This window comes from Festucalex cinctus, chromosome 3, assembly GCF_051991245.1.
Source record: "Festucalex cinctus isolate MCC-2025b chromosome 3, RoL_Fcin_1.0, whole genome shotgun sequence".
Taxonomy (NCBI): Eukaryota; Metazoa; Chordata; class Actinopteri; order Syngnathiformes; family Syngnathidae; genus Festucalex; species Festucalex cinctus.
This window is the reverse complement of record NC_135413.1, coordinates 15,892,362-15,904,000: the sequence shown is the minus strand read 5'-3', so window position 1 is coordinate 15,904,000 and position 11,639 is coordinate 15,892,362. Positions and strand designations below refer to the sequence as shown.

Here is an 11,639-nt window from a genome sequence, read left to right as displayed (position 1 = left end):
AAAAAAATCCCATTCAAGGTACTCAGAAAAAAAAAAATAAAATAAGCTCACTCAAAATGTCATTATTATTCAGGTATTATGTTTGGCCTGCCTGTCATTATAAGACCCGGTGTAACTGCAACTTATGTCAGTCATCTATCACCTTTAAAACTTTAACAGATATTAAAAGTGGCACAAAATGACAAAACCCTTTATCCTGAAGCACATCTTACAAACTAGTGCTAATTTTATTAACGTCACAAATCTCGATTCAATGATCTTATGCTCTATTTTTATACTGTATAGGTATTTTGACTTTTTTTTTGGTTTGGTAAACATACCTACATCATGTGTAACGTGCTATGAACTCAGGTTTTTCACAGGTGTGACTCTCTCTCTCTCTCTCTCTCTCTCTCTCTCTCTCTCTCTCTCTCTCTCTCTCTCTCTCTCTCTCTCTCTCTCTCTCTCTCTCTCACATACCTACATCATGTGTAACGTTGTGACCTCGGTTTTTGAACAAGTGGGTTGTCTGCCATGTGCATGTCTGATGTTGCTAGTTGTTCACTGTGATCCAGGGAATGGAATTTATGTATGTATGTATGTATGTATGTATGTATGTATGTATGTATTTATTTATTTTCACGTTAGCGATTGTATACAGGAGATTGCCACAGCTGCGTTTTTTTTTTTAAGTCAAATGACCAGCAGGGGTCAGTGTAACATAAAGCAATAATGATGCATAAACATACAGGCGTCAAGGCTCAACATTTTGCACTTATTTGTTTATAAATTTGGACTATATTTTACAGTACAGTACTTCAGCTAAGTTTAAGGATTGTCGAAGACTCATTGTCATTAAGTAATCATAATTAATTAAAGACAAATAAAATAAGTTTTTGAGAGAAATAAAATCGGAATTATATATGTTTTGGTGATAATAACCTTCATTTAGGTTGTCAGCGACAGCGCATAACAAAGCATATTTTAGTTTAATTCGACAGTCTGTTCGCCATATCCCCATTGGATATACTGTACAGTATTGCATTCTTTCTGGGAAAACACACAAGCGGAACTACAGTTTGTCCGCGTTTCTACACGACAAAGAACACATGTATATCTCCGTCAAGCAGCGCTGCGTCAAGACGTTCTGATGTTGATGCGTTACTAAATGCGTTATTATGAGTGAAAGTTTTCTTCCTCTAGCTTTTCAATGACACTATTAAATGACCTGTGGCTATTATGAATTGCACCGCAAGGGTGGGACGTCATGTTTAAAGTTGTAAGCGCGCTCAGGTTGTCTTATTTAAAATCACTTAGACGCAGGTATTTCTCTACTGAATGCCTGGATGAAGAATCTATTCGGAGGTTCATTTCTGAAAACACAAATATTGTTGAAGATCACAACCTGACACCAGAGATCAAACTCAGACTTTTCACCCCAAAATGTAGGTTTTGGTTTGAAAGACCAGAACTTTGGCCTTTCGATGACCCATATTGGGCCATATACTGGCCAGGAGGACAAGCACTTTCAAGGTAAGCATTTTATTTAAGAATGTTCATTTTTGTTTATTGCTGTTTGCTAAAACTTTCTACCTGCAGGTATCTCTTGGATAATCCTGGAGTATGTTTGGGAAAATCCGTGTTGGATCTGGGAAGTGGCTGTGGAGCTTCGGCCATCGCTGCAAAACTGTGTGGTGCCAATCGAGTAGTCGCTAATGACATTGACTCTGGTGAACACTGTCAATAACGTTCCTTTGCAGTCCCATTTATCTCGTGCATAAAATATATCAACACAAACATGAGAAGTGGATGACAGCCGATGACTCTCATTTGGATATCCTTCTCTGATGCCCTGAGGTTGCCCGGCAACCAGTGTGCCTCACCTCTTGCTCAGTCAGTTAAGAATAAGATGTACTGCAGCTCAACTGTATCGCTGAACAAGATAAGTGGTAGATAGATGAATGTTTAAAGTACCTCAGTTCGGATTGGAATATAATGATATCCTCATCATCAAATAGGCCTTGATCGTGGGCAGGCAGATGTGGCAAAAACACCCAAGTAAAAATAAATAAATAAATAAAATACTGGTAAAAGTAGAGGTACTATTCTAACACCTGTACTGAAGTAAAAAAAAAAAAAAAAAAAGAACAGACTAAATTGTGGAGTTCTTCTTTAACAGAAAGGTACCAACAATTTTGACCACACAACACATGCACTTAATTTGAGGATAGTGTGTCCTGAAAATGTAGCAGTGCAAACCTGTGACCTGAGCTGAAATTTACCGAACGAACCACAACAGAGTCAAAACAGTTTGTGTGATCTTATATGGTTGACCCTCAGATTCTACATTAAGATGGATGCAAATGAACGTCATTTCTAAATATGTTTCATTCTATCACAGTTGCCACACTTGCAACCTGCATGAATTTCGAGCTCAACGGTCTGGAGTCCCCAGTTTGTGTGACAGAAAACATGATCGGTTCAGATCCTGGCAACTTTGACCTGATTCTTCTTGGCGACATGTTCTACGACGAGGCCCTCGCCCACAACCTTCATGCTTGGTTGCAACACTGCATAAAAGCCCACAACAGTCAAGTTCTAATTGGAGATCCTGGCAGAGCCCAGTTTAAGGAGCATGACTTTCAAAGGCTCATGCAGAAGTTGGCCAAATTTGAGCTGCCCAAGCAAGTGCAAGAGGAGAACTACGGTCTAACCTGCAGCAGTGTTTGGTGCTATGATCAACAACTTACCTTAAAATAAACTTGTATTAACATGCATTTTATTTTATTTTTTTAATTGAATTTTGTTCAGTTTTGATCAGTATTGACAGAAAAGACTGTTATGGTCATGGTTCGCCATTGTGTTGAACACCACATAATTTTACATTCAATTTGTATATTCCGAATCAGTTGATATATTTAACTATACATTTGCATTATAACTGCATAAGCTACTTGTGTGTTGCATATCCTTATTGCAATTGCACATCACATTGCACCATACTTTAAAAGGATACTTGACTCAACAGTAAGAAGAGATTTTGTCTGTAATAAATGTATTAATTTCATTATATTTCATGAACAATTAATACCTTTCAAAACTTATTTTGCTACTTGCTATCATCATTGGAGTGTCGTGAAATGTCATTGAGGGACGTCTCGCCGAATGCTTGAATGTGTCATTGAACGTTAAATTGAATGCATTAAATATGTGGTAAACAAATGATAATGAAAGGGGAAAAAAAATGAAAATTAGAAATGTTCAATTGTAGATGAATTATAAATGAAAAGACAAAAGTTGAAATTCAACCAGTCTTCAGTGGTATTCGATCCTTTATCTCTTGTTTACTGGTCCATGCGTTGCCACTCTATCCACTGACCCACAGGAGACTTGCTGTCATCATTGAAGTGTTGTGAAATGTAATTGTCTTGCTGAACCAGTTAATGTGTCATTGAACATTAAATTGAATGCATTAAATAAAACGTATGCTATGAATAATGAAAGATAAATTATAAATTACAAATGAGAAATTGAGGATGAACGATAAATGGAAAAAAAAAAGCTAATCTGCAGCCAGTCTGAGGCGGGTTTTGAACCCTCGCCTCCTGTTTGTTCTGTTCAATGAGCTGCCGCACTAAGTTTCAAAGCTCTCAACATTCCCATAATAATAATCTCAATAACATATGTTGGAATAATAAGTAAGAATAAAGAATCTCAACAACATATGTGGGAATGTTGTCAGCCTTCCCACAATAACCAACAACTTTTCGATCATGTGGTTCGCCCCCACAAGCCACAGGGACCACCGAGGAAACTAGTTCATAACAAATGATACTTGATATTTCATGAGCGCTCCTCCCTAATTGGTGGACCGTTTCCCCGACACGGTCCACCAATCAGGGCAAGGGAGGAGCCCTGATTGCTGCATCGGCTTCAGTTCAAAATCTGGTGCTCAGGTTTATCGTTGGTCTGCTTGTTTGTATGTGTGAACAAACACTCATCCAGGGCTGAGACTGAACCAGGTGTTGTTTTGAATTTGCTGGAGGCAGGAACGAAAATTGAAACAGAGACATTTGATGGTCATCTGATTATTACGACGTCTGCAGTGGAGTTTTCTCTTGCATACCAAAGCATTTCACAAGACAAAGGCAACTTAAACAAAGCACCACTTTTCTGTAAAACTTTAAATAAGAGACCAACTGAACTTTTACATATTTGGAAAAATGCCATCATTTATTCAATTTACAAAAATATAGTAGAAAACAAAGAGTAGAAAAATAAAATATGTAAGGTATATCGGTGGCTACTGTACACTTTTCCAACAAGAGTTGAAGTAACTGTTGGTTGTGACATTTTTAAGGCATAGGAATACTGTGACAACTTTCGCGGAGTAAAATCAACACGCACATCATCTGTAACTTTGACCAGAACGACAATCACTTTATTTTTAGTGCACATTTCCTGTCTATTCTCCTTGGTTACAAGAAACTAATAAATGACCTTTCAAAATAAAAATAAAAACAGACCAACAGTAACCTTAATTACTTTCTACAAACAAGTAAAACAAGGTCCCTTGATCATCACCATCACGTTCCAATCAAGTAAAAAAGGTGAAAAATGTAAACATTAGCCCAAAATACTAACATGGCAAAGTACAAAAATGTATACGTATACATATGTATACGTATACACGTACATGTATATTTCCAAATGTAAATGAGGTCACGAGCAAAAAGCTTACGACCTATCCATCTTGTACAGTGTAGCGTTCAAAGTGAGACTCTTGCAATGATACAAAACGAGAATCAAAAAGGATCTCAAATGAATCATTTTAATGAGTACGGGTCCCCCTGGGAGGGCGTGTTGCGATGTCCGGTTCGTAATTGGGTAGTGGCACTCATTATACAGCGTGCAAGGAGTATTAGCTCCTTTGCAAAGGTGTACTTGCAACAATTTTATTGACAAATTGTACAAGCGATAGAAAGTGGGGTTTTTTTGTTTGTTTTTTAAGATTGTACAAAAGGCTTTCTTCTTCAGGTGGTTGAGGTAGGCATCAGAAAAAAATAATTGAGAAGCATTCTCTAACTACTAGTGAATACTGGAGGACTGTGACTTCTGCATGTATTTCTTCTGATACTCTGCAAAGACACCAGAGCTTTTGGACACACGGTGTTGTTGTAAAGAAGAGGACTCCTTTATAGGAAAATGACTCCTTAGATCCACTGCATATTGAAACACACTGATTAGCATAATAAAAACACATTGTAGAAAGTTGCATGCTTTTAAATGAGTTACCTCTGCTCTTCATATTGGGGCGTTTCCCTTCAGAATCAGAGGAAGGTTCATCTGGAAGAAATTGCAAATTGTTCAGTATTGTTTTTTTTTTGCTAAATAGGTTTACTTAGGCTGCATTCAGACTGCAGGCATATCTGACTCCAATCAGATTCCTCCTCAAATCCGATTTTTCGGACTGACTGTCCAGGGTCCGTGTACTTTTCGGCCATTCGTTTTTCCTTCAGAAGCAAGGACACGGAAAACGGGAAACAAACCGATTTCCGTTTTTGTTTTGATGTATATGAACAAATAACGGGAAATGAGTCATCTCCCATTTTTGTTGAAATAAAAATGAAAATGAAAAACGGGGAACAAGCCCTTATCCGATGTTTATTATGTGTTTATTTAGCACAAATCGGGAAATGAAATGTGACCGTAAACCGTTTTTCGCAAGCTGGTTTCTCCTTGACCCGGAAGCCGTTCATCTTTTGCGGCACGTCACTGCTGCTGCTGTAGTGGAAGCTTGCTGCCCCCTAGTGTCTAATTTGAGGCCTCTGACAGACAATGATGTGAGAGCCACCTTCGGACATTTCTCTCTGAAAGTCCTCTTATAGGGCCAAATTGGCTACATAGATGTGCAGCGATTTCACTAGACGTCCTGCCGTTATTTTTCATTTGCACTATCAAGTTGATAGCCATTTAAAGCCATGTTTGGAAGTCCCGAAGAATAGGCGCCAACAGGGACCTCGAAATAGACACGAAGGGGCAGCAAGCTACCACCGCAGCAGCAGCAGTGACGCGCCGCAAAAGCTTTGGGCTTGGCTTCCGGGTCAAGGAGAAACCAGCTTGAGAAAAACGGTTTACGGCCACATTTCATTTCCCGATTTGTGCTAAATAAACACATAATAGAACATCGGATAAGGGCTCGTTTCCCGTTTTACATTTTCATTTATATTTCAACAAAAACGGGAGATGACTTGTTTCCCGTTATTTGTTCATATACATCAAAACAAAAAAACGGAAATCGGTTTGTTTCCCGTTTTCCGTGTCCTTGCTTCAGAAGGAAAAACGAATGGCCGAAAAGTACACGGACCGTCCAGACCGGTTTTAGCAAGTTTCCAAATCCGATCTGGCCCTGCTCAGACTGAGCCACATTATTGACCCATCTGACAGGTTGCTGTAGCAACAACGTCGAACGGAGGCGATGCCCAACACGTGTACTGTTTGATGTCATTGTGTCACTATTACTGCTCCATACTTCCTGTTTGTCACAAGCGCGTTAAGCTGTTTTCTTTTTCTTCGTTTTTTTTTTTTTTTTTAACGGCTGGGCACTTTTTTACTATTTACGGTTGCGCATGTGAAGAACTGATGGGGGTCGCGAGACCGGCTTCAGTGTAAGTAACGTAAACTGTTATCGTATTTCCAGTTGAGCATAAGAGGAGTTGGCGGCAAAGACAGTGGAGCCGTCAAGGCGTTTTACTGCAGAGTATGCGAGGAATCAGCTGGGCAGTGAACGATTGGTTGTTGACTGAGGACACATTGGGTTTTTGCACACGTAGTGTTTTGAGCTGATCAGACTGAGACACATCCTGTTCAAATCAGATATGAAACTACCTCCCGCATGTGGTTTCAATCGCAAAAATCGGATTTCATGTGCTTTGTGACTGTTCAACTACAAAAGAGCCACTTTCAATCTTGATGATCTAAAAATGGGATTTGGGCTGGCAGTCAACAGTCCTTAGGCTTCAGAGAAGGGTATAATGCAGGGTTAGGGAACCCTGGTACTCAAAAGCCGCTGTCCCGCCTGTTATCCATGTCTCCCTCCTCTAACACTGCTAACTCATCAGCAAGCGCTGTAGAAGCCTGATAACGACCCTGTTCATCAAATCAGCTGTGTTGATGGAAGGAGCCATCTAAGAGTGGACAGTGGCTCTTGAGGACCACGGTTCCCTACCCCTGGTATGGTGTCTAATGTAAATTCTCTATTTGCAACATCCGTGCTCCTTGCTCGAAGCTTGCGTCTCCCCAAAATACAAAAAATAAAATTAGGAGATTGACAGAGGAGAGAGGCGGAGAAAATGTTTATTTTATTTTTTACTAGATGATATTTTCTTGGAGACTGCATCTGAAAAAGACGTCGCATCATTGAAACGTCACAAATCCATCATCTCTGTGGCTGAACTATTACTACCCCGTACCACTCACACAGAAAAAATAAAATAAAAAAAATCCTGAATCCAATCCAAATGTTGTTCATATTTTTCTACCCATTTTAATTTAAGGTTTTGCGCATTTTGAGTGCACAACGCTGGCTGGTCGTGTGTTCCCATTCACTTGAACGAGAGCTCCAGCGGCAGAGCTCTCTGTTCACAAATAGCGTCGCAAGCCGGTCGTGAATCGCAATATATCATCCATGGTGGCCCATATTAAATTGTAAATATGGTTAAACATTGGCGCGACTTGCCACCCGTGAAATGTTGTGGCAGATCTGCACGCACTGCGGGAGTGTAAGCTTGGCTTCGGACAGTTCAAATTATCCCTTCCCGCCACGCTCCTCCTGTAATGGAAAAGCAATGGAGGCGGTGTAGTGTGGTTGCGTGCAGTGTGGTGTGGTAGTTTGTGTGCGCGGTTAATAGAAAAGCGACATTAGAGTCTGTCATTTACATGGGAACTAACTGAAATGATACTAAAAGTATTTAAAAACATAAGGGTCAGGCATGTGCAGAGGGAGGGGCTATGGGTGCCCCTGCATGACAGGAAATAATTGAGAAGCACTGCTGTACATCAAGTGCGAGGGGTGTTGCTGTGCTTGTTAACAGAAATATTACGTTTAAATTGAACTCGGTTAAAAAATATAAACAAGGGAGGTTTTTTCTCATAGATTGTGTTTTAAAGAAATTAAAGCAGGAAGGGAAAGTTTGGATTGAGGAAATCTATGCTTAAAGATAAGATACACAAAATAATCCTGATGAGCATTGTGTCTCTTGATTTATTAAATGATTGGTTTTCAAAGCATCTGCAAAGCGAAATTATTTAACAAAGAATATATACTGATTAAGAAATAAAAGACAATTACTTAAGTCTTTCTCAATATAGGCTAAACCCCAAATACTCACAATTCATAGGTTGCTCCTGATCTCTAGATGTTAGATGAAAAACCCAGTAAAATAAAAGAAAGGACAAAAGCTTTGGAAAAGAAGTATTCTTTTTGCGAGTGGTTAAGACAGGTAGTTAATCTTTATTAAGCCACAAAAAGGTCAAATGGCCTTTAGGCTGAAACAGCCTAAAGGGAAAAATTGAGGAATCTGGCTCTCTGATCTATTTGATCTCTCTGATCTCGAGCTCAACATTAATATAATAAAATTGGGGGAAAAGAATCCAATATTCTAACAAAAAGATTTTAAGTAATTTGTCAAAAAAAAAAAAATTCCTGTTCTATCTTTCTTGTTAAAAGTCATTCAAAAAGCAAAGAGCAGCCAGGACAAAAACAAAAAAAAAAAAATTGTAAAAATCGAATTACAGGGCACTCCGTTGAAGAGCTCCTACATTTTGCAATGATTTTCTTTCAGCCTAGCCCTTTTATAACATCGGGGGCGGTCTAGCCGAATCTTCAAGAATCATGTAGAGGCATGTAGAGACGTGTAGAGACACGCTTGTTTCCACTTGGTCAGCTGAACAAGTCTATCACGAGTTGTTTTTGCTGAAGTGGTGGTAAGTCCCGTGACTCACCCACCACGAGTTGATTTTACTGAAGTGGTGGGAAGTCCCATGAATCACCCACCACACCATGAGTTGTTTCAGGAAAGTCCCCCAGTTGTTTCTTAACCATGACTTTTCCACGCTTGAATAAAAGTTTTCCAAAGCTTTACATCGTTTGCCCATGAAAACACCATCAATGATTAATATGACCATTTACTCCACAATATAAAGGAGTATAAAAACATGATTGTAAATGTTCTCTTCATGTGACTATGTAACAGGCCTAAACTTTAGTTTCCTATTCCTGTATATTACGTGCGTGTTCGGGTGTGTGTGTGTGTGTGTGTGTGTGTTTTGTTGCTTGGCTGTTGCTTAGCTCTAACTATTATGTATTATCAATCAGTGATGAGGCTTTTAAATTACATCAAATGTTAGCGAAGTTAACTTTATCTTAAAGAGGCATTTGTATTATGCTATTTGTTCTTTTCAACCCGGCTATCTCATATCACCTGACAATAATAATAATAATAGCAGGGGTGACAAACTGATGTTAGCTCAGGGGCCACATGGAGGAAAATATATTACCAAGTGGGCCGCATTGGTAAAATAACGGTATATAACTTAAAAATTATTGCCGTCAATTATACGCAGATTTCGCTATTTGTGTGCCAGCCCTAAATTACGGAGCTCAACTGTAATCATATTGTTCCGAATATATATATATATATATATATATATATATATATATATATATCCCAGAATGCGTTGCATGGGGCAGTTAATGACGTTATAAGGACGCTAATCCTTGTCATATCGTTTGTTACAAGTAATTGAATTTGTGTCGTATTTAACAAGTTTGTCGGTCTAGATTTAAAAAAAATAAATTAATTAATAAATAATAATAATAATAATAATAATGATAAAACAAACCGTAACTTTAAGTTGTGTGTAAAATAATGACGTCCAGGACGATTCCCCCGTACAAGTTGCATTGCTCATCTGAGGACTGCTTGTGAAGTTACAAATTTTATATATTTTGATTGTGGCCAGCTGATTAATTAGTCCTACATTACAATTATAATTTTTTTTTAACTTTGCAAAATCATCTCACGAGCCGGATTAAACCCCTTTGCAGGCCTGATCCGGCCCGCGGGCTTTATGTTTGACATACCTGCCGTACAGTGTAACATGACACCTATCATTCTATCATCACGGGACATATCATTGAACATCATCATCAACTGTTGTTAACATCACATCAGTTCACGTTAATGTCCCGTCCTTCGTGACATCTGTCCATGTTACTTGACAAGAATTAAGACTTTTATGTTAAACGATCCAGAATATGCGTCTTTTATGAACACGCAGATCGATGAATATCTTGACTAATCTGAATTCAGCTTCTCATGCGACTACTTGGGAAGATTTTAAGGCATTTATGAGGGGCAGTATTATGTCAAGACAGTGCATAAGGAAAAACCGGGAAAAATTACTAAAATTGGGTGATGAGATTTAACTATTGGAACAGCAGCACTCTCAGAATGGTAGTGTGAATAATTTTAATACTTTGTCATCAAAACGGATTCAATATAACAACTTGTGTACCAATAAGGCTGAGGCTGCTCTAGCTAGGACCAAATATCATTATTACAAACATGGCAACAAGACAGACAAACTTCTTGCTTGGCAAATTAAGAGGGAAGATTCCGACAGAGTCATTCCCACTATTGTCACGGAGGAAGGCGATGTACTGACTGGTACAAAAGAGATTAAAGAAGAATTTAAACACTTTTATGAAAAACTGTACAAGTCCGATCATAACAATAAAGATGATGTGAATCAGTTTCTAGAGACTATCCCTCTCCCTCAAATTTGTACTCAGGATAGATAAGGGCTGGAGATGGATATCACAGAGGGGGAGGTGCTCTTATCGTTGAAAGATCTGCAAAGCATGAAGGCTCCAGGTCCTGACGGCTTCTCAGTTGAGTTTTATAAGACTTTTTCAGATAAATTGCTGTCACCATCGACAAATATGATTAAGAAAGCCCTACAGTGTCAAACTTTGCCACCTACTCTTGAATTAGCAACTATAACGTCGCTGCCTAAACCTGACAAAGACAGGCAAAAGTGTGGCTCTTACCGCCCTCTAAGTTTATTAAATGTAGATTATAAAATTATCTCTAAATTGACAGCTTTATTGGAACTTGTCTTGCCTAAAATAATACATCCTGACCAGACAGGATTTTTTAAGAAATGGCAGGGCTCTGACAATGTTCGCAGGTTGTTTCATGTGATAGAGGAAAGTCAAAGATTATTGGATCCTTGTACATCCACTGAAACAGTGTCCAAATGGGTTTAAATACTTAGGAGTGAATACTGAGGAGACCAGGGTCCTCAGTTGAAAAAGGGTGGCGTGTCCTCTCCGGGTCAGGGATGAGATCCTGCCCCAAGTGAAGGAGTTCAAGTATCTTGGAGTCTTGTTCACGAGTGAGGGTAGGATGGAGCGAGAGATCGACAGGCGGATCAGTGCAGCGCCTGCAGTGATGCGGACTCTCTATCGGTCCGTCGTGGTGAAGAAAGAGCTGAGCCAAAAGGCGAAGCTCTCGATTTACCGGTCGATCTACGTTCCAACCCTCACCTATGGTCACGAGCTGTGGGTCGTGACCGAAAGAACAAAATCCCGGATA

General features: G+C 39.1%; 2 protein-coding genes across 7 annotated transcripts in view; one reads left to right on the top strand and one right to left on the bottom strand.

The window, feature by feature from the left end:
* Nucleotides 1-1,096: 1,096 nt before the first annotated feature.
* Nucleotides 1,097-2,756, top strand: etfbkmt (electron transfer flavoprotein subunit beta lysine methyltransferase). The gene is made up of 3 exons (XM_077518028.1): nt 1,097-1,512; nt 1,579-1,709; nt 2,381-2,756. Exons 1-3 carry the CDS (start codon nt 1,247-1,249, stop codon nt 2,737-2,739), a joined length of 756 nt encoding a protein of 251 aa, XP_077374154.1. The 5' UTR covers nt 1,097-1,246; the 3' UTR covers nt 2,740-2,756.
* Nucleotides 2,757-4,394: 1,638 nt separating this feature from the next.
* The window catches only part of amn1 (antagonist of mitotic exit network 1 homolog (S. cerevisiae)), a 21,519-nt gene continuing 14,274 nt past the window's right edge, over nt 4,395-11,639 (bottom strand). For all 6 annotated transcript variants that reach the window (XM_077516074.1, XM_077516070.1, XM_077516071.1 and 3 more), the window contains 2 exons: nt 5,275-5,325; nt 4,395-5,201 (listed from right to left, as the gene is read on the bottom strand). In XM_077516074.1, coding sequence (XP_077372200.1) covers nt 5,068-5,201; nt 5,275-5,325 — 185 coding nt within the window. In that variant the 3' untranslated portion in view covers nt 4,395-5,067. The remainder of the gene's footprint in view (nt 5,202-5,274; nt 5,326-11,639) is intronic.

Bases quoted from the DNA above. Each gene is read 5' to 3' on its own strand.
- etfbkmt (XM_077518028.1), top strand. From the start codon at position 1,247: ATGTTTAAAGTTGTAAGCGCGCTCAGGTTGTCTTATTTAAAATCACTT. The intron at 1,513-1,578 runs GTAAGCATTTTA...TTCTACCTGCAG, and splicing joins GGAGGACAAGCACTTTCAAG to GTATCTCTTGGATAATCCTG. The intron at 1,710-2,380 runs GTGAACACTGTC...ATTCTATCACAG, and splicing joins CGCTAATGACATTGACTCTG to TTGCCACACTTGCAACCTGC.